We start from the raw sequence: 25864 nt of genomic DNA, 5'->3' as shown, positions 1-25864 counted from the left end.
CTTCAACAATATGCAAGCGATTTCTTCTTTCCATGATAGCAACGAATCTAAACATAGATTTCCCTTAAACCTTATTTCAAAAATGAAAAAATTTCCAACCTATACCACAGGATGATGAAATAAAATACTGCCTCTCTGGGTATGTGTTTGCAATCTACCTTCACTAATATGAATATAGCCTAAATTTTCTCTTCTGCTTTCTTGAATCTGTTATATACACATAAATGATGTCTGAACTATTAAAAAAACTCATGCTTCTAAAGCATAAAGATAGTTGCCTTCTATTCCAGTGGTGTTTTCCTCGTCTTACGTTTCAGTCAGTCAGTCTCTCAAACACTGCACAAAACTTTTTGCTGAACAGCTTGATAAGACCTTCAGAAAAGATGACTTCACGAAGATAAAAGATAAGTTGTTATTTTCTAGCCTCTCTTCCCCATTAAAGAAAAAGAAAGATGTTTTGTGATAAAATGAAACAACGTGATAGATTACTTAAATATAATGAATTTATTTCCCCCTGAAAGAGTGGGCACAAAGCCACTTTCAAAGGTAAGTGAAAATAAAAACACTATGTTACCTGATCTCAGAATTCGGTGCATTGTCAAACAGCACAATTACAGTGTCAGTAAATTCAATTTAATATAGTCTTTCCAAAGGAACAGATATAATTGAGATCTCTAAGTACCTGTTTATTTTGTCCATGTGTTCCTCGAGTATAAAAGGCTTGTCTTGATCAGTCTTTGACTGTTTGAAAAGAAAACCTTTAATTAATTTGAAGTAATACAAATCTTTGTAAAACCTTTAAAATTTTCACCATATTTAATGATATATTTTGAGGGAAATTATAACTTTCGGTCAAAATTACATCCAGTCTCATAAATAACTACCACCGTATGTTCAAAAGTCAGACTAGGTATTATTCTGGACTAATACTTGATAAAAGTATCAACAGCAAAAATAATGTTCTTGTATTTTTATTTGTAGGCATTATACACGATGATGTCATCATCAAAGTGTGTCAGTGAATTTAAGGACTGCAAGGGACCTGAGAAGTCATCCTGCCCCAATTTCTGATACAGAAATTCCTACCACATCTCTGATATCCCCACAGCATTGACCGCCAGGGGAAAAAACACTACCTCAGAAAGGAACTCAGGAGTGCGTGAAAAACTATAATTAGCATTAAAAAAAAATTCTGGACCAAAAATCCACCCTCTCCTGTTTATAGTTCTAGTTAATGCCCCTGAGTTGCTCTTCTTGCACAGTGCAGTTTTGAGTCCCTTACACTCCAGAGCTGCCTATGTCCAAGTCCCAGTTTGTTCTCCAAGTGTGGTCCAGCGCCTTAGCTGCAGGTGTGGCTGAATCATAGCGCAGTGCAACAAGGCTCTGCACACCTTGCTTGTTTTGCAAACAACGCTTTATGTAACAGGACTAACTGTTAGGGGGAGCGCGCTGACTGGGACCGCCCACCCTGCCTAGGCGCCATAGTAACCATGTGCGTGAGATGTTTTAGGACAGGAGGTCCTAGCAAGGAACACAGAACTAGTAAGTTACTACCAACCAGAAGAGTTCAGAAGAGATCACAAGGAGATGCCACGTGTCCTACCATCCCCCAGAAGCCTGCTCACTGGCATCCACCTTGGCTGAGCGATGTGCACACCACCAGGAAGGACTCTGAATCAGAGAGTCTGACCAAAGACAACCCAGAAACTAGTCCCATACCATAAAGCCACGAGGCAGAGCCGTTCTGGGTTCCTTTACCCTACTGCTCTCTGTCCGGGCACCCCTTGCCAGTAAAATCTCTTGCTTTGTCAGCACGTGCGTCTCCTCAGAAATTCATTTCTGAGTGTTAGACAAGAGCCCACTCTCAGGCCCTGGAAGGGGTCCCCCTTCCTGCAACAACTCTGGCTTAGTTTAGGGGCAGTCTTATTACGCTACTGGTTTCCACTGAACAGTTAAGACTTTTTTTAAACTGGTGCTGTTGTAGGCTACATTTCTTCCATCCTGTACTTATGAATTTGGTACCCTGGACTGAAATTCAATTAACTCTATTGTGACATTGTGATTTAAAATAAAAAACATGTATCTGGTCTTCACCCATATATTTGGGCATTTGTTCCAGGCTCACAGTTCCCAAAACCCATGGAAATCCCTAAGTGGAGAATCTTTTGTTATAATATGTGGTCTTTTGTCCTCCGTTCCTGACATGAAGGTGAAACGGGTGTCTTCTGTTATTCACAAGCCCTCTTCAATCATACCTCTGTTTATGTTCCTGAGGAAAGCCCCCAGGTGCCAGGGAAACCGACCAAGGGAACTCTGAGTCTCATCGCTCACTGTCCACTCTCTCCCACACCTCCCCCTTCTCCATCGCCAGTGAAGGGAAAGGGACTGGAAATTGAGTCTGATCACTAGTGGGCAATGATTTAATCAACTGTCTGTACATAGGGAAGCCTCCGAAAAACTCCAAAGGACGGGGTCTGGAAAGCTTCCACGGTGATGAACACGCAGGGAGAGTGGTTCACCCCAGCTTCATGGGGACAGAGCTCCTGGGCGTGGGGCCCTTCTGGATCTCACCCAATGCATATGTCCACTGAGCTGTGCATTCATACCCTTCACTGTGTGCTTTATAATAAACCAAAAAATGTTATGTGTGTCCCTGAATTCTATGAGTCACTCTAGCAAATTCTCAAAGCCGAGGAGGGGATCATGAGCACCCCAGTTTGCTGCCAGTCAGTGACAGGTACAGGTGACAACCTGAGATTTGTAACTGGAGTCTGAAGGACGGCCCATCGTGTGGGTCCGGGCCCGTGAGTTGTGTGATCTGACAGTAATCTCAGGTGGGTAGCATTGGCACTGCAATGAGTCATAAGATGCCCCGCTGGTGTTGTGGAGGACCGCCTAATATGTGGAAAGCAAACACATCTGCGTCAGCGTGTCGTGAACACGCGGTGGTGAGAGAATAGAGGGAACACACGGGATGTTCCCCACCCACTGATCAAATTTCATATTTTTACTATTAAACATATTACTCTGAACTGGAAGTATTTTTTTTTTCCGCCCACATGTTTACCTAACTTATTTTCTTAGTTTCAAATCAATCTGATCAAATGCCATCAACATTCTTATCCAAATAACTGAAAAAAAACAAAAAACAAAACAAAACACTGAATAAGGCCAAGATGACTTTACTTACAGACCAACAGCTACACACTTATCAGAACTCTCTGGTAAGGCCCTTCAGCCTCCACACACTATGATCCATCCCTCATTTATCCAACTTGACAACATAAGAGACTGTCAAATGCTTTGACAAACTCCGATGAAACCCTCACATGCTTGCATTCATATTCACAGCATTAAGTGTTCAAGGCCCTGAATCTCTACTCATGTTTTTCAGTTCTGGGTAATTTTAGGGTGCTGCTGCTGCTGCTAAGTCACTTCAGTCGTGTCTGACTCTGTGCGACCCCACAGACGGCAGCCCACCAGGTTCCCCCGTCCCTGGGATTCTCCAGGCAAGTACACTGGAGTGGGTTGCCATTTCCTTCTCCAATGCATGAAAGTGAAAAGTGAAAGTGAAGTCGCTCAGTCGTGCTGGACTCTTCACGACCCCATAGACTGCAGCCCACCAGGCTCCTCTGCCCATGGGATTTTCCAGGCAAGAGTACTGGAGTGGGGTGCCATTGCCTTCTATTTCTCTAAATATTTCCTATCCTCTATAACAAATTCCTGACAGTTAAGATATTGGACCTCCTGGAATAATTTTCCTTTCTCTTCATTTTTCATCTTATTATCCTCTTAGAGTTTTCCTCATCTACCAATTTTAGTCTAATCGATTGTGGGTTTTTTTTCTCCCTTTCACTGTCATATTTTAAATATCTTTTTTATTCTTTAACTATTTCTCTTAGTAACAACTGTTCTTATTTCACAGATAAAATATTTTCCTCTTATCTGAAGATCAAAAAAAAAAAAACAAACACAGCCAAATCTATAATTGTTTAGTTTCCTTCTCCTTGCACTGTCTACTCCCTTCGAGTACCTTTTTTGGCCAATCTCTGGTTTTTAATGCCTGACAATCCTTGTTTTTCTGTGTGAAGTACTAAAATTTAGAAGCTCTGTAATGTCAATTGCAATTATAGAAGTGTCAATTATCTATACATTATGAGATGATCACACAAAGGCCTGAATGTTTCTTTCATTAGAGGGGTCCTCGAATGTCAATAGCCACACGTTTTCTTTTCCTTCTAATGAAATGCTTGGGAGTGGGATGGTGCTATGGACTAAATGTTTGTGTCCCCACTAAATTCACATTGAAACCCTAACTCCAATGTGATGGTATTTGGGGGGTGAGGCCTATGGGAGGTATCTAAGTCAAGAGGATGGAGCCCTCGGGATGGGATTAGTGCCCTTATACACAGAGCCCTCAGAGAGCTCACTTTCTCTCTGCTGTGTGAGGATACAGCAGGAAGGCGTTCATCTGCAGAACAGGAAGAGGGCCCTCACCAGGAACCTGATCAGCTGGCACCTTGATCATGGACTTGCCAACCCCCAAAACCCTGAGAAACTTCTGTTGTTTAAGCCACAGGTCTACAGCAATTTTGTTATGGCTGCCCAAACTAAGATAGATGGTATGTAAGAATTCTAGGAGCCAACCAGGAAAAAAAGGCCAGCATTCTTCCCATTTAATATGTTCTTCATCTTTTCAGTAGAATACCTCATCTACCCTGCCCTTAGCCAGCGAGGCCCTGTCAGAGGCCCTGATACCTACAAAGAGTCTACAGCAAGAACTGGTTTGCTTATTGGCTTCCCGCATTGAAGGATAAGTAGCTGCCCTCATCCTTCCACTTTCAAGCTTCCAGAATAGTGACATCTCATACCTGCCACTGTCTCCTCTTCTGTTCTCCTTCTCTTTGTGGATTCCTGCCTTTTCTATTCCTTTATTATAATTTTAGTGGGGTTCAGGAGAGAGCATATATTCAATCTTTTGATATCATTTTTAACTAGAAGTCATGTAGCACGTTTATAGATTCTGAGCACTCAAAAGAAAACTTAAGGTAGACTACATAAGCAATTAAAAGAAAACACTGCAATGTACTGCATTATTATATTCAGACGGATACCAGAGTTTCACTTTAGCAGCTCCACAAGTAGTATCTACATTGAACCTACATTATAGAAAAGTCACAGTATGTTGTAAAAAGCCCTTCCTTGCAAGGGCCAGTCACGAGGCTATGCCCCGAAATTCACCAGCAACGAGAAAACAAGCCATGTAGCTGCAGGTAAAGAAGTCATCTTCTCAGATGGCCATCCTAACAACTGTGAAACACTGACACTCCCATCAGGTTTTACAGTAAATAAATCCCAATGTGTTTATTTATATTCACAAACTATAATATTCATCAACTTCTAATTTTTCAGTCACTTCCCCTTTCCCATGAATTAAAATCTGAGGTTAGAATACTGTTAAGATTACCTTTGCATGGTAAGTTTCTAAGACATCTGCAATATTTTCTTTTGAAGGAGATTTCAGGGCTAACAAATCTTCTTCTAGCATGCCCAACTACAGGTGGAAAAAAAGGAAAACATTTAAAAACCCATAGAAACACCATTTTTTTTAAGAAATCTTATTCTTTAATAAAAATCCTTGTCTTAAAATTATGACACTCGCTTTTCCACTGAGTCAATGAAGGCAATTTTCATTGAAGTTGCATGCACACACATTCCCACAAAGCAAATGCTGCCTTGCAAGGAATGGATAAAGATGAACAAAACTGAAGAGGAGAAATAGAGACATTCATCTTTGTTTCCCTCTGGCTATTGAGCACTGCTACTGCAAACCAACGATCTGAACTATAAATTTTACTTTAACCAATTTTAATTAAAAACTGCCACTTGTGACTAACAGTTACTGTAGTCAATGCACAGCTCTATAATATAGCCACACTTAACTCTTGGACAGCTGTTAACATAACTGATGCCATCTTGTGCCCACACAGGTTCTTCTGCTCTTCCACTGACCCTACCAAGACTGTGCTATGCAGTAACCCTTCTCTATCAAGTGCTCTGTGGTTAACAGACCTCATTTAATAATCATTGAGGCCAGGTGGTCTCCATGCTCTGTTAAGTCCCCAGACGATGATAAAGACTCTGGCTAACATATCCCCAGTGCCCAAGAGATGCCATGGAATTCCTGTGTGTGTGCTAAGTTGCTCCAGTCGTGTCTGACTCTTTGTGACCCGATGGACTGTAGTCTTCCAGGTTCCTCTGTCCATGGAATTCTCCAGGCAAGAATACTGCAGTGGGCTGCCATGCCTTCCAAGGGATCTTCCCAACCCAGGGATGGAACCCACGTCTTACATCCCCTTCAATGGCAAGCAGGTGCTTTACCAGCAGCACCATCCGGGAAGCCCACCATGGAATTTCCCAGCAAGAATACTAGAGTGGGCAGATGTTTCCTTCTCCAAGGGATCTTTCCAACCCAAGGATAGGACCTGTGTCTCCTGCATGGCAGGCAGATTCTTTAACATCTAAGCCACCAGGGAAGCCCAGAAATGAGTTAACCATTCATAAATCCTGATTTAGGAATGCACGTCCTGTTCCAAGCACACACCCCCATACCCAGAGGTCAACTATAAAACTGTCCCAGTGGCCCCTCAGCTGTGAATGCTGCCAGATCACTGTCTGCCCAATCCCACCCTGAGAATACATTACCCTATATAAACTGATCCAGTGATTATATGGAGACACCTGCCTCATTTTTTTGGTCTCAAGATACTGTCCCAGTTTGGTGGGTACTTTTGTTCCCTCTATCTTCCAACAGCTCTCCATCTATATCCCTCACATACCTATTCCTAAGCTCAGCCAAATGGACTTTTTCAGATCAGATCAGATCAGATCAGTCGCTCAGTCGTGTCTGACTCTTTGCGACCCCATGAATCGCATCACCCCAGGGCTCCCTGTCCATCACCAACTCCCGGAGTTACTGAGACTCACGTCCATCGAGTCAGTGATGCCATCCAGCCATCTCATCCTCTGTCGTCCCCTTCTCCTCCTGCCCCCAATCCCTCCCAGCATCACAGTCTTTTCCAATGAGTCAACTCTTCGCATGAGGTGGCCAAAGGACTGGAGTTTCAGCTTCAGCATCATTCCTTCCAAAGAAATCCCAGGGCTGATCTCCTTCAGAATGGACTGGTTGGATCTCCTTGCAGTCCAAGGGACTCTCAAGTGTCTTCTCCAACACTACAGTTCAAAAGCATCAATTCTTCGGCGCTCAGCCTTCTTCACAGTCCAACTCTCACATCCATACATGACCACAGGAAAAACCATAGCCTTGACTAGACGAACCTTTGTTGACAAAGTAATGTCTCTGCTTTTGAATATGCTATCTAGGTTGGTCATAACTTTCCTTCCAAGGAGTAAGCGTCTTTTAATTTCATGGCTGCAGTCACCATCTGCAGTGATTTTGGAGCCCCCCAAAATGAAGTCTGACATTGTTTCCACTGTTTCCCCATCTATTTCCCATGAAGCGATGGGACCGGATGCCATGATCTTCATTTTCTGAATGTTAAGCTTTAAGCCAACTTTTTCACTCTCCACTTTCACTTTCATCAAGAGGCTCTTTAGTTCCTCTTCACTTTCTGCCATAAGGGTGGTGTCATCTGCATATCTGAGGTTATTGATATTTCTCCCGGCAATCTTGATTCCAGCTTGTGTTTCTTCCAGTCCAGCGTTTCTCTTGATGTACTCTGCATATAAGTTAAATAAGCAGGGTGACAATATACAGCCTTGACGAACTCCTTTTCCTATTTGGAACCAGTCTGTTGTTTCATGTCCAGTTCTAACTGTTGCTTCCTGACCTGCATACAGGTTTCTCAAGAGGCAGGTCAGGTGGTCTGGTATTCCCATCTCTTTCAGAATTTTCCACAGCTTACTGTGATCCACACAGTCAAAGGCTTTGGCATAGTCAATAAAGCAGAAATAGATGTTTTTCTGGAACTCTCTTGCTTTTTCCATGATCCAGTGGATGTTGGCAATTTGATCTCTGGTTCCTCTGCCTTTTCTAACACCAGCTTGAACATCAGGAAGTTCACAGTTCACATATTGCTGAAGCCTGGCTTGGAGAATTTTGAGCATTACTTTACTAGCGTGTGAGATGAGTGCAATCGTGTGGTAGTTTGAGCATTCTTTGGCATTGCCTTTCTTTGGGATTGGAATGAAAACTGACCTTGTCCAGTCCTGTGGCCACTGCTGAATTTTCCAAATTTGCTGGCATATTGAGTGCAGCACTTTCACAGCATCATCTTTCAGGATTTGAAAGAGCTCCACTGGAATTCCATCACCTCCACTTGCTTTGTTCGTAGTGATGCTTTCTAAGGCCCACTTGACTTCACATTCCAGGATGTCTGGCTCTAGGTCAGTGATCACACCATTGTGATTATCTGGGTCGTGAAGATCTTCTTTGTACAGTTCTTCTGTGTATTCTTGCCATCTCTTCTTAATATCTTCTGCTTCTGTTAGGTCCATACCATTTCTGTCCTTTATCGAGCCCATCTTTGCATGAAATGTTCCTTTGGTATCTCTGATTTTCTTGAAGAGATCTCTAGTCTTTCCCATTCTGTTGTTTTCCTCTATTTCTTTGCATTGATCACTGAAGAAGGCTTTCTTATCTCTTCTTGCTATTCTTTGGAACTCTGCATTCAGATGTTTATATCTTTCCTTTTCTCCTTTGCTTTTTGCTTCTCTTCTTTTCACAGCTATTTGCAAGGCCTTCCCAGACAGCCACTTTGCTTTTTTGCATTTCTTTTCCATGGGGATGGTCTTGATCCCTGTCTCCTGTACAATGTCACGAACCTCATTCCATAGTTCATCAGGCCCTCTATCTATCAGATCCAGGCCCTTAAATCTATTTCTCACTTCCATTGTATAATCATAAGGGATTTGATTTAGGTCATACCTGAATGGTCTAGTGGTTTTCCCTACTTTCTTCAATTTAAGTCTGAATTTGGCAATAAGGAGTTCATGATCTGAGCCACAGTCAGCTCCTGGTCTTGTTTTTGCTGACTGTATAGAGCTTCTCCATCTTTGGCTGCAAAGAATATAATCAATCTGATTTCTGTGTTGACCATCTGATGATGTCCATGTATAGAGTCTTCTCTTGTGTTGTTGGAAGAGAGTGTTTGTTATCACCAGTGCATTTTCTTGGCAAAACTCTATTAGTCTTTACCCTGCTTCATTCCATATTCCAAGGTTTCTAAAACAAAGCTAATGCTTTTCTACCCTACAGGCTTGCTCACTACAGCTTCCTCTATCCAGAAAACCTTCTCCTGTCTTAAGGCCCAGTTGACCTGTTAAGATTCAAGTTGAACTGCAACCTATAGGAGAAAACTTTCAGTCCTTTTTTATAAAGCTTTTGATTTCTCCTTCATATTTGAATGAGATCCTTGCTGGGTACAATAATCTGGGCTGTAGGTTATTTTCTTTCATCACTTTAAGTATGTCTTGCCATTCCCTCCTGGCTTGAAGAGTTTCTATTGAAAGATCAGCTGTTATCCTTATGGGAATTCCCTTGTGTGTTATTTGTTGTTTTTCCCTTGCTGCTTTTAATATTTGTTCTTTGTGTTTGATCTTTGTTAATTTGATTAATATGTGTCTTGGAGCGTTTCGCTTTGGGTTTATCCTGTTTGGGACTCTCTGGGTTTCTTGGACTTGAGTGATTATTTCCTTCCCCATTTTAGGGAAGTTTTGAACTATTATCTCCTCAAGTATTTTCTTGCGGTCTTTTTTTTTTGTCTTCTTCTTCTGGGACTCCTATGATTCGAATGTTGGAGCGTTTAATATTGTCCTGGAGGTCTCTGAGATTGTCCTCATTTCTTTTAATTCATTTTCTTTTTTCCTCTCTGATTCCTTTATTTCTACCATTCTATCTTCTAATTCACTAATCCTATTGTCTGCCTCTGTTATTCTACTATTTGTTGCCTCCAGAATGTTTCTGATCTCGTTTATTGCATTATTCATTATATATTGACTCTTTTTTATTTCTTCTAGGTCCTTGTTAAACCTTTCTTGCATCTTCTCAATCCTTTTTTGTAAGTAAGCTCTTCCTCCTTTCAGTCCATTGAATCCTTTCTTTGTATTCTGTTTGTAGACTTATCATACTTTACTCTGTCAGATGATACAGGTGGTTTTTTCTCTCTTTTACCTCTAGCTCCATTCTCAATGGGTACTACTCATTTCTATTAACTGTTTCAGGCCCCGTAAATGGTAGCCTATGCACTGCAGAGATTACTGGGCAGACTGACAAAAAAAGGAAGGGTTGTGGATCAGTTGCCCCCACCAGCCTTAACCAAATGCCACTATAGTCAAGAGTGTCCCTCCAGAGTAGGTAACAGAGTGCCCCTGTTTGCTCCCTGTTATAGCTCAGGGAAGAATGCGACAGCCACCTACTCAATGTGACTGAAGATGCCCGTAAAGATCTGAAAATTCAGGCAAATGTGATGAAAGGCCCTCATGTCAGTGTTACAGGGACAACCTTCAACTTTGTATACTTTCATACATTTTAATAACATTCCCTCCCCTATCCCCTAACATCCTGCCCTCAAGATCAGAAATCCTTTTCCTCCTGCCCTCAATCTTTCCCAGCATCAGGATCTTTTCCAATGAGTTGGCTCTTCATATCAGGTGGCCAAAGTATTGGAGCTTCAGCTTTAGCATCAATCCTTCCAATGAATATTCAGGGTTGATTTCCTTTAGGACTGCCTTGTTTGATCTCCTTGTTATCCAAGGAACTCTCAAGAGTCTTCTCCAGTATCACAGTTCAAAAGCATCAATTCTTCAGCATTTAGCCTTCTTCTTCTATAAATTCAGATTTTATATATTAGACTTTCTTAAAATATTACTTTTTTTTTCACACAGACTATAATTATTCATTAAAAGATACTCACTGGAGGTACCAGGCAAAACAGCCCTGGATCTAGATATAATTATCTCTATTTTGCATATGAGAAAACTGAGGATTGAAGAGCTTAAGCACGTTCCCCAAGGTCACACAGCTTTAAGGGCAGATGCAGGATTCAGACCCACATTTGCCAAAAGCCTGTTATCCCAAACACTTATACCCCATGGAATATGAGTTATTCCGACAACACAAAGTGCAGCCATCCAAGTAAATACCTTTTCAAAATCTACGAAGTGTGTAGCAATTCCTGCTGTGTACACATCTCTTCCTTTCAGCCTGAATCCTGTTAATGCAAGGAAGTACCCAAGTTTTCCTTGAAGTCGTGGCAAGAAATAACCTCCACCCACATCAGGGAATAGCCCTGTAATTAAAAACAAGAAGAGATAATGATTCAAATGAAAGAGATAACTGCAGCTCTCTTACTTTATATCAAAGAGCCATTCTTCTCTGGAGTCTGAATCTATATTTAAAAATATTATTACTATACCATGGTACTATAACGTAACACATACAACACAACCAATATCACAAAAGACTTGCTATAAATTGTGCTAACTTAATTGGGATATCTTTCAAAATTTTCATGTTTCATTTCTATAGAAGACAATAAAGGGTTTGATGACACAGTATTTACATGTAAGTACTTGATAACTATTACCTAAATTTCTTATCTCAACTACTACTTTTTAAGAATCTCCAATATAGGTAAACACTGAAAACAAATATTTCCTGTCCAAATGATTTAGCACAGAAAAAAATGTAATCTGTGGCTATTATGTGATAAATTATTATTACCATTTAATCAATTTCTAAACAGTCAAATATCTAATATTCAAGATACTTAAAGTGATGTGATAACCATTAGTTCTAATAAATGAACAAGTTTATACCTAATCAACAGAAATTGCACCTATTCTTTTCTTAACCATGAGTATTTTAAAAATTCCCTTATTCTCTCTACTGGCAACAACTAAAAAGAGCAGATATGCAAATATTTGTCAATGTACTACTTTTTGGTGTTTAAGAGCTTCCTAAACAAGTTTGACTCTCTAGGTTTAAAAGCTATTTCAAAATCGCTTCAATTAGTTAAGTTGAGATAAAAATACAAGCATTCAAATTCCTTTCAGGTCCACTTGCCAAAAAGTTCCTAGACTTGAAAGAATCAGTGGCATGTTACTGTAAATAGAAATATCTCTTAACATCTCAAACAACATAGGTCTAAAGTTGAATTCATAACCCCTGCCTACCCCCACCAACACCGTCATCCAGTATCACCCACCCCAATAAAGGGTACAACTACCCAGACACAGATCTCCCCCTGTACCACCCCCTCAACCCTCCACCAACAACTATGATCTGTTGTTTCCTCCTCTAGACAGTTCTCTGCACAACAGCCAGTGATCTTTTTAATAACACAAATCTTTTTTTAATGCTCTTGTCTGATTGAATTTTTTAAATTATCTTAATAACACAAATTTTGATGAGTCTTGTATTCTATTGCTTAAAAGTCTTCCATGACTGCCCATTTATTTTAGATTAAAACTAACACCTTTATCAGTCTTCAACACCCCTTATCACTTTCTCAGTTACATCTCTTACCACTCACTCACTAACCCCCAGGCACTTTGGTCATCTTTCTGTTCCTCAGTGTTCATTCCTACTTACCCCCAAACTTCAGGAGCACTCTGTCCAAGCAAAAACACCTCTATCCTGAAGCACTTTCATCTGGTCCAGAGCCCACGTACTCCCCACCCCTTGCCTCAGTGGCTGCTTCCTTCTAGTGCCTCTGCTGGCTTTCCTTCCCTTGGGCCTGCACATGCTGCTGTACCTCGGCCTCATCTTAGACTATCCGCTCCCCACTACAAATGTTTCCTTAGCTCTGACAGCTTTAGACAACATTGATGTGATGGACTGAATTGTATCCCAAACTGTGTCCCATAATCTTAAGCTGACGTCCTAGCACCACAATGTGACAATATGGAGAAGGGGACTCTAAAGAGGTAACTAAGATTAAAGAATGCTCAAACTACCGCACAATTGCACTCATCTCACACGCTAGTAAAGTAATGCTTAAAACTCTCCAAGCCAGGCTTCAGCAATACGTGAACCGTGAACTTCCAGATGTTCAAGCTGGTTTTAGAAAAGGCAGAGGAACCAGAGATCAAATTGCCAACATCTGCTGGATCATCAAAAAAGCAAGAGAGTTCCAGAAAAACATCTACTTCTGCTTTATTGACTATGCCAAAGCCTTTGACTGTGTGGATCACAAGAAACTGTGGAAAATTCTGAAAGAGATGGGAATACCAGACCACCTGACCTGCCTCTTGAGAAACCTGTATGCAAGTCAGGAAGCAACTGTTAGAACTGGACATGAAACAACAGACTGGTTCCAAATAGGAAAAGGAGTTCGTCAAGGCTGTATATTGTCACCCTGTTTATTTACCTTATGTGAAGAGTACATCATGAGAAACACTGGGCTATAGGAAGCACAAGCTGGAATCAAGATTGCCGGGAGAAATATCAATAACCTCAAATATGCCGATGACACTACCCTTATGGCAGAAAGTGCAGAGGAACTAAAAAGCCTCTTGATGAAAGTGAAAGTGGAGAGTGAAAGAGTTGGCTTAAAGCTCAACATTCAAAAAACGAAAATCATGGCATCTGGTCCCATTACTTCATGGGAAATAGATGGGGAAACAGCGGAAACAGTGGCAGACTTCATTTTTGGGGGCTCCAAAATCACTGCAGATAGTGATTGCAGCCATGAAATTAAAAGACACTTACTCCTTGGAAGGAAAGTTATGACCAACCTAGATAGCATATTCAAAAGCAGAGACATTACTTTGCCGACAAAGGTCCATCTAGTCAAGGCTATGGTTTTTCCTGTGGTCATGTATGGATGTGAGAGTTGGACTGTGAAGAAAGCTGAGTGCCGAAGAATTGATGCTTTTGAACGGTGGTGTTGGAGAAGACTCTTGAGAGTCCCTTGGACTGCAAGGAGATCCAACCAGTCCATTCTAAAGGAGATCAGCCCTGGGATTTCTTTGGAGGGAATGATGCTGAAGCTGAAACTCCAGTACTTTGGCCACCTCATGCGAAGAGCTGACTCATTGGAAAAGACTGTGATGCTGGGAGGGATTGGGGGCAGGAGGAGAAGGGGACGACAGAGGATGAGATGGCTGGATGGCATCACCAGCTCAATGAACGTGAGTCTGAGTGAACTCCGGGAGTTAGTGATGGACAGGGAGGCCTGGCGTGCTGCAATTCATGGGGTCGCAAAGAGTCGGACACGACTGAGCAACTGAACTGAACTGAGGATTAAATGAGGTTTTAAGGGTGAGGCCTTATCTAACAGGACTGGTGTCTTTATAAGAAGAGGAAAGACTCCAAGACAAAGGGCCATGTGAGGACACAGAGAGAGACAGCTCTCTACAAGTTTAGGAGAGAGGCCTTGGGTGAAACCAAATCTGCCAATACTTTGATATAGGACTTCCTGCTTCCAGCGGGAGGAATAAGTGGGAGAAATAAATGTTGTTTAAGCTACCCAGTCTTGGTATTTTGCTTTGGCAGCTCAATAAAGACCCAAATCTATCTATCTAGTTATGGTTTTTTCTCCTGGATATGAACTCTCATATCTGCATTTAACCACACAGATAATAAACATCCCAGATATAACATGGCAAACACAAGCCTTGAGTCACATTCCTCCAACCACACTGCTCCTTCTCTAGTGGCCTTATAGCCATCTAGCAGCACTAGCTAAATACCTTGAAGTTATTCCTGATTCACTACATCACAAGTTAACTCCAAACATTTTCCAAATATATCCTCTCTATTCCAACTTTAGTGCTTCTTATCACTCCAAGCCTAAAATTCTCTCTCTCTAGACTTGTGCTGTTCAATAGAATTTTCTCTGATGGTAAAAATGTTCTGTAATCTATGCTGCCACTAGATATGGCTATTAAACACTTGAAATATGGCTGGTGCAACTGAGGAACTGAATTTATTTAAATTAAACAGTCATATGTGATTAGTGGCTACAGAATTAGATAACAGAGCTCTAGATTAATGTAATAACCTTCTAACAAGCCTCTCTGCCATTACTCTTGCACACATACAATCCATTTTCCTTAAAGCAGTCAGAGTGGTATCAGAATGTATACCAGACCACGTCACTCTCTGCTTTAAACTCTCCCACAGTTTCCCATAACATTTACGTTTAAATCCAAACTCTTCACCTGAGTTGCCTGTGTAGCTCTGGAAGACCACAGTGTATCACTCTGCCCCCGATTCAGACAGCAGACACTATTTGGTTCCTTGAACAAATAAAGTAAGGCTTCATTCTTGCTTTAGACTAACTTTTCTTAATGCAAAGTGTTCTCTTATAAAAGATATTAATATAGCTGCTTGCTTCCTGTCATTCAAATCTCAGCTTAAAGACATCTCCGTGGACAACTTCTTTAATCATCTAAGCTAAAATAGACCATTTGGTTATGACCTAAAACAAATCCTTTATGATTATACAGTGGAAGTAACAAATAGATTCAAGGGATTAGATCTGATAGACAGAGTGTCTGAAGAACTATGGATGGAGGTTTGTGACCCTGTACAGGAGGCAGTGATCAAGATCATTCCTAAGAAAAAGAAATGCAAAAAGGTAAAATGGTTGTCTGAGGAGGGCTTACAAAGGGCTGAGAAAAGAAAAGATGCAAAAGGTAAAGAAGAAAAGGAAAGATATATCCATCTGAAGGCAAAGTTTCAAAGAATAGCAAGGAGAGATAAGAAAGCCTTCCTCAGTGATCAGTGCAAAGAAATAGAGGAAAACAATACAATGGAAAGACTAGAGATTTCTTCAAGAAAATTACAGATACCAAGGGAACATTTCATGCAAAGATGGGCACAATAAAGGACAGAAGTGGTTATGGACCTAACAGAAGCAGAATAGAAGAGGTACCAAGAATATACAGAAGAACTATACAAAAAAGATCTTCACGACCCAGATAACCAGGATCACTCACCTAAAGCCAGACATCTTGGAATGTGAAGTCAAGTGGGCCTTAGAAAGCATCACTATGAACAAAGCTAGTGGAGGTGATGGAATTCCAAATGAGCTACTTCAAATCCTAAAAGATGATGCAGTGAAAGTGCTGCACTCAATATGCCAGCAAATTTGGAAAACTCAGCAGTGGCCACAGGACTGGAAAAGGTCTGTTTTCATTCCAATCCCAAAGAAAGGCAATGCCAAAAAATGCTCAAATTACCACACAATTGCACTCGCAACCCACTCCAGTGTTCTTGCCTTGAAAATCCCAGGGACAGGGGAGCCTGGTGGGCTGCCGTATATGGGGTCGCACAGAGTCGGATACGACTGAAGCAACTTAGCAGCAGCAGCAGCAGCACACACTAGCAAAGTAATGCTCAAAATTCTCCAAGCCAAGTTTCAACAGTACATGAACTGTAAACTTCCAGATGTTCAAGCTGGATTTAGAAAAAGCAAGGGAACCAGAGATCAAATTGCCAACACTCGTTGGATCATCAAAAAAGCAAGAGAATTCCAGAAAAACATCTACTTCTGCTTTATTGACTATGCCAAAGCCTTTGACTGCAGATCACAAGAAACTGGAAATTTCTGAAAGAGATGGAAATACCAGACCACCTGACCTGCCTCCTGAGAAATCTGTATGCAGGTCAGGAAGCAACAGTTAGAACTGGACATGGAACAACAGACTGGTTCCAAACAGGAAAAGGAGTATGTCAAGGCTGTATGTTGTGACCCTGCTTATTTAACTTATACAAAGAGTACATCATGAGAAATGCTGGGCTATAGGAAGCACAAGCTGGAATCAAGATTGCCAGGAGAAATATCAATAACCTCAGATATGCAGATAACACCACCCTTATGGTACAAAGTCAAGAAGAACTAAAAAGCCTCTTGATGAAAGTGAAAGAGGAGAGGGAAAAACCTGGCTTAAAACTCAACATTCAGAAAACTAAGATCATGGCATCCAGTCCCATCACTTTGTGGCAAAGAGATGGGAAATAATGGAAGCAGTGAGAGACTTTATTTTCTTGGGCTCTAAAATTACTGCAGATGGTGACTGCAGCCATGAAAATAAAAGACTCTTGCTCCTTGGAAGATATGTTATGACCAACCTAGACAACATATTAAAAAGCAGAGACATTACTTTGCCAACAAAGGTCTGTCTAGTCAAAGCTATGGTTTTTCCATAGCTATGGTAGTCATGTATGGATGTGAGAGTTGGGCTATAAAGAATGCTGAGTGCCGAAAAATTGATGCTTTTGAACTGTGGTGTTGGAGAAGACTCGAAAATAACTTGGATTGCAAGGAGATCCAACCAGTCCATCCTAAAGGAAATCAGTCCTGAATATTCATTGGAAGGACTGATGTTGAAGATGAAACTCCAATACTTTGGCCATCTGAGGTGAAGAACTGACTCATTTGAAAAGACCCTGATGCTGGGAAAGATTGAGGGCAGGAGGAGAAGGGGACGACAGAAGATGACATGGTTGGATGGCATCACCGACTCTATGGACATGAGTTTGAGTAAGCTCCAGGAGTTGGTGATGGACAGAGAAGCCTGGCGTGCTGCAGTCTATGGCATGCTGCAAAGGGTCAGACAGAATTAGTGACTGTACTGAACTGAAATGAAGCTAAAAATAGCCATCCAGGAGAATTACACTTTGAGTAAGATGGAGTAAGAAGGACAGAATTTACTCTTCACCTGAAATAAGTATAGAAAAACAACTGCAGTATATGAAATAAGTTTTCAACATACTGGACCACCAAGCAGTAAAGGAAAGTGATGTCTGAATATCTGAAAACAAGTGAGGTAAACCCTACTTAAAAGCTTCCTTGGTAGCTCAGTAGTAAAGAACCCACCTGTTAATGCAGGAGACACGGGTTTGATCCCTGGGTCTGGAAGATCTCCTAGAGAAGGAAATGGTAACCCATTCCAGTATTCCTGCCTGGGAAATCCCATGGACAGAGGAGCCTGGTGGGCTATAGTCCATGGGGTCTCAGAGAGTCAGACACAATGAAGAGACTAAACAACAAGCCCTACAAAAGCTCCATCTTAATGCCTGGAGATACTGTCCAGGCCCAAAACAGTCCTAGATTTGAGGGGAATTAAGCTAAAAATTCAGGGAGAAAGAATTCCCAGAACAGAGTACCAGAGAGGAGAGGGCTGCACAGAGAGAAAACACTGGAGATCTGCAGAGTGTCTCCCTTAAATCCCCAGCTTGGTACTGATAAATACATGTGTTCAATGAAGAAACTGTGAGGTTAAGGAAAGAACCACAAGGAATGATTACAGAGAACGGTACTGGGAATCTATACAGGGCTGAGAATAGTACCTGTTCCCACCAACCAGACCATGAAAGCTCAGGATTCGTGGAGGTACCGAGTAGAATGCAAAGAAGGGTCTTGCTTCAGTAGTAGGAAATAATTAGCCCTAGTCTGAACACTGCTCCAATCCTATATTAAAAACAAACAAACAAACAAAAAACCTAAAAGACCTGAACAAACTATTTCCAAGTAACTTAACCTCATCCTAGAAGCAAAGTAAAGAACATTTACAAGAATGCAGATCTTCCTCAACTTACATTGGGGTTGTGTGTAGGGGTCACATTCTGATAAATCCATCATAAACTGAAAATACCGTAAGTCAAAAATGCATTTAATACACCTAATCTATCAAAAAATCATAGCTTAGCCTCAGTTCAGTTCAGTTCAGATCAGTCGCTCAGTCATGTCAGACTCTTTGCGACCCCATGAATTGCAGCACGCCAGGCCTCCCTGTCCATCACCATCTCCCAGAGTTCACTCAAACTCACGTCCATCGAGTCAGTGATACCATCCAGCCATCTCATCCTCTGTTGTCCCCTTTTCCTCCTGCCCCCAATCCCTCCCAGCATCAGAGTCTTTTCCAATGAGTCACCTCTTTGCATGAGGTGGCCAAAGTACTGGAGCTTAGCCTAGCCTACCTTAAATGTGCTTAGAACACTTACATTAGCCTACAGTTGGGCAAAATCATCTAACACAAGGCTTATTTTTTAATAAAATATTGAATATCTCAGAGGATGAGATGGCTAGATGGCATCACCGACTCAATGCACGTGAGTTTGGGTGAACTCTGGAATTTGGTGATGGACAGGGAGGCCTGGCATGCTGCGATTCATGGGGGCTGCAACGAGTTGGACATGACTGAGCGACTGAACTGAACTGATGGAATATCTCATATAATTTATTGAATATTACACTAAAAGTGAAAAACAAAATGGTTCCAAGTACCAGATATTTATCTTAGTGATTAGATGACTGCCTAAGACGAATGACTCACTGCTACTGCCCAGCATCACAGGAGTATGATACCAGATATGGCCAGCCAAGGAAAAGGTCAAAATTCAAAGAACAGTTTCTACTACATGTATATTGCTTTTGCACCATTGTAAAGTCATAAGTCAGACCATCATAAGTTAGGAATCATCTATACAAAAGTAGCCAGCACCCAACAAAGTAAAGCTTACAATGTCTAGGATCCAATAAGAAAATACCAGGTATCTAAAACCAGGAAGATGCTACCCATAATGACATGATATAACAATCAAAATTGACTCAGAACTGACATATACATGAGAATTAGCAAACAAGGAGATCAACACAGTTATAATATACACGTACCTTATGTTCAAAAAGCTAAAAACAAAAAAGATATTTTTAAAAAACACCCACATGATAGTACTACAGATGAAAACTAAGATGAATGTATAAGCTAAAAAAATACCTAAATGGGACTAAGAGCAATTTTAACTTTGTAAAAGAAAGGATTAGTGAACTTGAAGATATAGGAAGAGCAAGTATCACGACTTAGCGAATGAACAACAACAAGGTGAAAAGAAGAAAATTTTTAAAAATGAATAATGCATGAGTGAGCCTAATAAAAGTTTAAATGGAGTTCCTGTAAAGGAAACAGTGGAACACAAAAATATTTGAAGAAATAATGTCAAAATTTCCAAATCTGACAAAAACTATAAACATAACTAGACAAGCACAACCATTAAAAAATATACACGCACAAACATAAGAAACATGAAGAAAGCTACACAAAGGTACATCGTAATCAAATGATCAACAGAAAGTTTTAAGAGCAGCCATAGAAAGTAAAAAAAAAAAAAAACCAAAAAAAAAACCCACAGAGGAACCAAGATAAGGGTAAGATCACATTTAAACATCAGAACAGAATTCTATACCTGACCTCAGGTTTAACCTTAGGGGACTGGAGAAAGAGGTGAAACTGAAAGTAGAAAGGAGTAATAAATATCAGAGCAGAAATCAATAAAATAGAAAATAAATAAAACCAAAAAAAATGTTGAGATCAATAAAATTAACAAAATGCTAATTCGATTGATCAGAAAAAAAACAGAAGACAGTTACTAATATCAAGAATGAGAGACCCAGATACTGGTTCTACAGATACTGAAAAGCTAATAAGGAAATTAACTTTATGCTAGTAAATGGACAAACTTTTAAAAGACTCAAATGACCAAATCTTGTGCAAGAAGAAACAGACAACTTGAAAATTCTACATCGATTAAAGATTTTAATTTGTAGCTAAAAACCTTACCAGGCCTAGAAAAGGAAACTCCAAGCCTAGATGGTTTCACTGGTGAATTCTACCAAACCAGTGGGGGAAAAAAATAAAAAGAACCAATTCTACAAAAACTTTTCAAGAAATGAAGCCAGCATTATCCTGCATCAAAAAGAAGCAAGGATATTACTAGAAAACTACAGATCAATACACCTCATGAACACAGATGCAGAAATTCCAAATAAAATTTCAGTGAACCAAACCCAACAACATATTAAAAAGTAGAACACAACATACTAGAGTGAGATTTATCCCAGCATGCAGAGTTAGTTTACTGTTGAAAAAACAATCAAGTAATTCACCTTTAACAATAAACTAAAAAAGAAAAACTAAAAAAGAAAAGAAAAGAAAAAAAACCAGCGGTCATATGAACAGATGCAGGAAAAAAAGACAAAATCTAAAATCCGTTCCTAATAAAATCCCCCAGAAATCAAGCAATAGAAGGAAAGTTCCTCATCCTCATAAAGGGCATCTATGAAAAACCTATATCTAACATTATACTTAATTGGTGAAGACTGAATGTTTGAAGGTCCATTCTCAACATATCTGTTCAACACTGTATTAGAGGTTCTACCCAGCAGAATTAGACAAGAAAAATAAAAAGTATCCAGATGGGAAAGAAAAAAAGTAAAACATACTTTACTTGTAAAGAACATAACTATATTTAGAAAATCCAATTCAATCTACAAAACATCTACTAGAACTAATAAGTGAATCTATCACTGCAGGATATGAAGTGGTAGTGGTGGTGTAGTCACTAAGTCGTATCTGACTCTTGCGGCCTCATGGACTGGAGCCTTCCAGGCGCCTCTGTCCATGGAGATACTCTAGACAAGAATACTGGAGTGGGCTGCCTTTTCCTTCTCCCAGGATACAAACTACAAAAGTCATTTTCTACATATTGATAACTAACAATCACAACTAGATTTTTTAAATATCATTTATAATATCATTGAACAATATTAAATTCTTAAGGAAAAAATCTGACAAAGGATGTATACAAAATTGAAAACTACAAAATTTGGCTTCAAGAAATTAAAGAAGATCTAAATAAATGGAAAGATATACCTTGCTCACAAGTTTAAAGACTCAATATTGTTAAGATGTCAATTCTCCCTAAATTGATAGATCCTAGACAAGCCAATGGATGGAGGAGCCTGGTGGGCTGCAGTCCATGGGGTCGCTAAGAGTCAGACATGACTGAGCGACTTCCCTTTCGCTTTTCACTTTCATGCATTGGAGAAGGAAATGGCGACCCACTCCAGTGTTCTTGCCTAGAGAATCCCAGGGACGGGGGAGCCTGGTGGGCTGCTGTCTATGGGGTCACACAGGGTCGGACACAACTGAAGCAACTTAGCAGCAGCAGCAGCAGCAGACAAGCCAAATAAAAATTCTAATAGGTTTTCTTGTTCAAACTTACAAAATCATTCTGTTAGGTAGTTAGAATAGGTAACAGGAGTCCAAAATGGAGGTGGCTAAAAGACAAGGAAGGGAAAAGCCCACGAAAATAGAACAAAGGAAGGTCAAAAGAAGGTCCGAGGACCAGAGTGAGGGCCTCAGGTAGAACAAACAGCACTCCTGGCTAGCCCAATTTACATAGGGCAGGCCCAGGGGGGAGGAAAAAACATATAAAAGGAGGAGCCAAAGGGCTAGGTCTCTCTCTCTCTCTCTCTCCCCCGCGCACTGACGCATTCCCCAACTCTTTTCTCTTCGTGTCTTCCGGTCGGCATGCCCTCATGCCTCGAGGATGGATTTTCCTGCTATTTTCTAAATAAAATAGAGCTGTAACACTGATCTGTCTAAGAGCAATAACACAGTCTGTTCAAGACCCAAGAGCTGTGACGCACGGACGGCTTTAATGTCCATCACTCCAAATATTTGTTGTGATGAGACAGAACCAAGGAGAATACACTTGCCTGACAACTCTAAAATTCATACAGAAATACAAATGATCTGTATAGCCAAAACAATTTGGGAGGGGAAAAAACAGAACAAAATTAGAGGATTATCATTACTTGATCAGGACTTACTGTAAAGCAACAGTAATCAAAACAGCAGGGCATTAGCACCATGATTGGCACTTACAAAGGCATAAAGGCAATCAGTGGAGAAACAGCAGCTTTTTCCAAAAAATAATGTGGGAATGATTTAATCTCCATAAGCAAATATAAACTTTGATCTATACCTTTGACCTAAACTTTGATCTATACCTTTGACCCACACCTCACACCACATAAAAAGTTAATTCCAAATTAAGACTAGATCTGAATGCAAGAATATTTCCTCTAATAATTTTTTATCTAAAATTAAATATATGTACAGCAGAACTTAGCACAGCATTGTAAAGCAAGTACACTTCAATAAGAATAAATAAATAAAATCAACTACAATGTGCTAGTGTTTCCAGTTAAATATGCTTGCTTTTCTGTTTTCAGATAAACCTGTGAGCTAATATAAACTCTCAGGTATCTTCCTATAATAATTTTGTTTTAAAAGTTCTTTCTTTGCTGTAGCTCACACAAAATTCCATCGATTCCTTCAATAACAATGTAATTTGAAAAGTATCAAAATCTGATCATTCTAAAAGTAATTATTGTGGTGGTTTTTGTTTTAGTTTACCTATTGCTGTTTCTGGCATCGCAAAAACAGACTTTTCGGTAGCCACTCGGAATTGCCCATGAACTGAGACACCAACTCCCTAGGAAAAAGGCAAAAAATCACTTAAAAATAATGTGGGGGTAAAAAAAAAAAAAAATTAAACTCTCACATTTATAAACATTAAAAGCCAAGTAAATTATCCATATATATTATATATAAAGACATACATAATATGCATTATCTATAACACCTCATAAAGCATATCTTTAAAGGAAATTTCAGGAGACAGATGAGAGGGAAAACCTAAACCACACAATTTCAGAACTTACTAAGCAAAAAGATACATGGGTATTCCTGACATATGGAACAGATTTGTTTTAGCAGCAAGCCACCTTTCATCAGTGTCCTGTGTTCTACTTCATATCCTCTCCCCCAATTCCTTCTCATTTCAAACCAGACTCAGCATTACAGAGTACTGACTATTCGCAGAACCACTGGCTGTTCTCAGTGGGACGAATCATCAAAAAAGCATAACCAAGCTCTTCTAGCAAATTTCAGTGGCCTTAAATAGAATATTCACACATTTTATTTATTCACATTATTCCATCAAATAAAATTAGCAACATTTTTCTCAGACATACCACTTAGGAACTGTTTAACTCTTAAAACGGATTAGTATGCAAAAGTTTTACAAAATAAAAAGATTTGGCTGAAATTCTTTTCTGATTTGATAAACACACTGAAAAGGACAAACTTAAGAGACATCTCTGGAATAAACAGACATATTTGAATAAAATAAGAGGTACACATGTGATTACAAAGAATTCAAGTTTGTATCAATGCTCACATTGTGACATACATTTCCTACGTTATGTTCTTTTCACAATACTCAAAACATCTACTTATTCTTAATCCTTCTGAACCAGTGAATTCTATCTTTGGCTTCCCTGGTGGCTCAGATGGTAAAGTATCTGCCTGCAGTGTGGGAGACCTGGGTTCGATCCCCAGGTTGGGAAATGCCCCGAAGGAAGGGAACAGCTACCCACTCCAGTATTCTGGCCTGGAGAACTCCATGGAGAGTGGAGCCTGGCAGGCTACGGTTCATGGGGTCACAAAGAGTGGGACATGAGTGAAACGAATTGGCACGCACACATGCACGAGTTTTATTAATAATTTTTTGTATTATTGTAAGAACCCTTGCCTCACATTCTACTCTGCAATTTTGTTTATTACAATGTTTTCGTTGTCATTCAGTGACTCAGTCGTGTCCAACTCTTTGCAACCCCATGGACTGCAGCATGTCAGGCTTCCCTGTCCTTCACTATCTCACAGGATTTGTTCAGACTCATGTTCATTAAGTTGATGATGCCATCCAACCATCTCATCTTCTGTCATCCCGTTCTCCTCTGCCCTCAATCTTTCCCAGCACCAGGGTCTTTTCCAATGAGTCGGCTCTTTGCATCAGGTGACCAAAGTGTTGGAGCTTCAGCTTCAGCATCAGTCCTCCCAATGAATATTCAGGACTGATTTCCTTTAGGATTTACTGGTTTGATCTCCTTGCTGTCCAAGGGATTTTCAAGAGTCTTCTCCAGCACCACAGTTTGAAAGCATCAATTCTTCAGCGCTCAGCTTTCTTTATGGTCCAACTCTCACATCCATACATGACTACTGGAAAAAACACAGCTTTGACTATACAGACCTTTGTCGACAAAGTGAACTCTCTGCTTTTCAATATGCTGTCTAGGTTTGTCATAGCTTTTCTTCCAAGGAGCAAGCATCTTTTAATTTCATGGCTGTAGTCACCATCTGCAGTGATTCTGGAGCCCAAGAAAATAAAGTCTGTCACTATTTCCATTCTTTCCCCATCTATTTGCCATGAAGTGATGGAACTAGATGCCATGACCTTAGTTTTCTGAATACTGAGTTTTAAGCCAGGTTTTTCACTCTCCTCTTTCACCCTCATAAAGGGGCTCTTTAGTTCCTCTTAACTTTCTGCCATGAAGGTGATATCATCTGCATACCTGAGGTTATTCATATTTCTCCCCACAATCCTGACTCCAGCTTGTGAGTCATCCAGCCCAGCATTTCGTATGATGTACTCTGCATATAAGTTAAATAATCAGGGTGACAGTATACAGCCTTGACATTCTCTTTCCCCAATTTTGAACCAGTTCGTTGTTTCACGTCTGGTTCTAACTGTTGCTTTTTGACCTGCATACAGATTCCTCAGGAGGCAGGTAAGGTGCTCCAGTATTCCAATCTCTTTAAGACTTTTCCACAGTTTGTTGTGATCCACACAGTCAAAGGCTTTGGCATAGTCAATAAAGCAAAGGAGATGTTTTTCCGGAATTCTCCTGCTTTTCCGATGATCCAACAGACGTTGACAATTTGATCTCTGGTTCCTCTGCCTTTTCTAAATCCAGCTTGAACATCTGGAAGTTCTCTGTTCATGTATTATTGAAACCTAGATTGGAGAATTTTGAGCATTACTTTACTAGTATGTGAGATGAGTCCAATTGTGTGGTAGTTTGAACATTCTTTGGCATTGCCTTTCTTTGGGATTGGAATGAAAACTGACCTTTTCCAGTCCTGTGGCCACTGCTGAGTTTTCCAAATTTGCTGGCATATTGAGTGCACTTTCACAGCATCA

General features: G+C 40.3%; 1 protein-coding gene across 8 annotated transcripts in view; it reads right to left on the bottom strand.

Annotated features, from left to right (window-relative positions):
• Positions 1–25864, bottom strand: part of HIBCH (3-hydroxyisobutyryl-CoA hydrolase) — a 152555-nt gene that overhangs the window by 57006 nt on the left and 69685 nt on the right. For 7 of the 8 annotated variants that reach the window (XR_003513374.1, XM_027555422.1, XM_027555442.1 and 4 more), the window contains 4 exons: positions 23236–23314; positions 11164–11309; positions 5468–5554; positions 683–741 (listed from right to left, as the gene is read on the bottom strand). Coding sequence is in view for 7 of the 8 variants with exons in the window: in XM_027555422.1 (XP_027411223.1) it covers positions 683–741; positions 5468–5554; positions 11164–11309; positions 23236–23314 (371 nt within the window). In the remaining variant the exon portion in view is untranslated. The remainder of the gene's footprint in view (positions 1–682; positions 742–5467; positions 5555–11163; positions 11310–23235; positions 23315–25864) is intronic. The other variant, XM_027555457.1, reaches the window with a different exon arrangement.

Source organism: Bos indicus x Bos taurus, chromosome 2 (assembly GCF_003369695.1).
Source record: "Bos indicus x Bos taurus breed Angus x Brahman F1 hybrid chromosome 2, Bos_hybrid_MaternalHap_v2.0, whole genome shotgun sequence".
Classification (NCBI taxonomy): Eukaryota; Metazoa; Chordata; class Mammalia; order Artiodactyla; family Bovidae; genus Bos; species Bos indicus x Bos taurus.
Note: the sequence above shows the minus strand (reverse complement) of the source record. Positions and strands in the feature narration are given on the sequence as shown.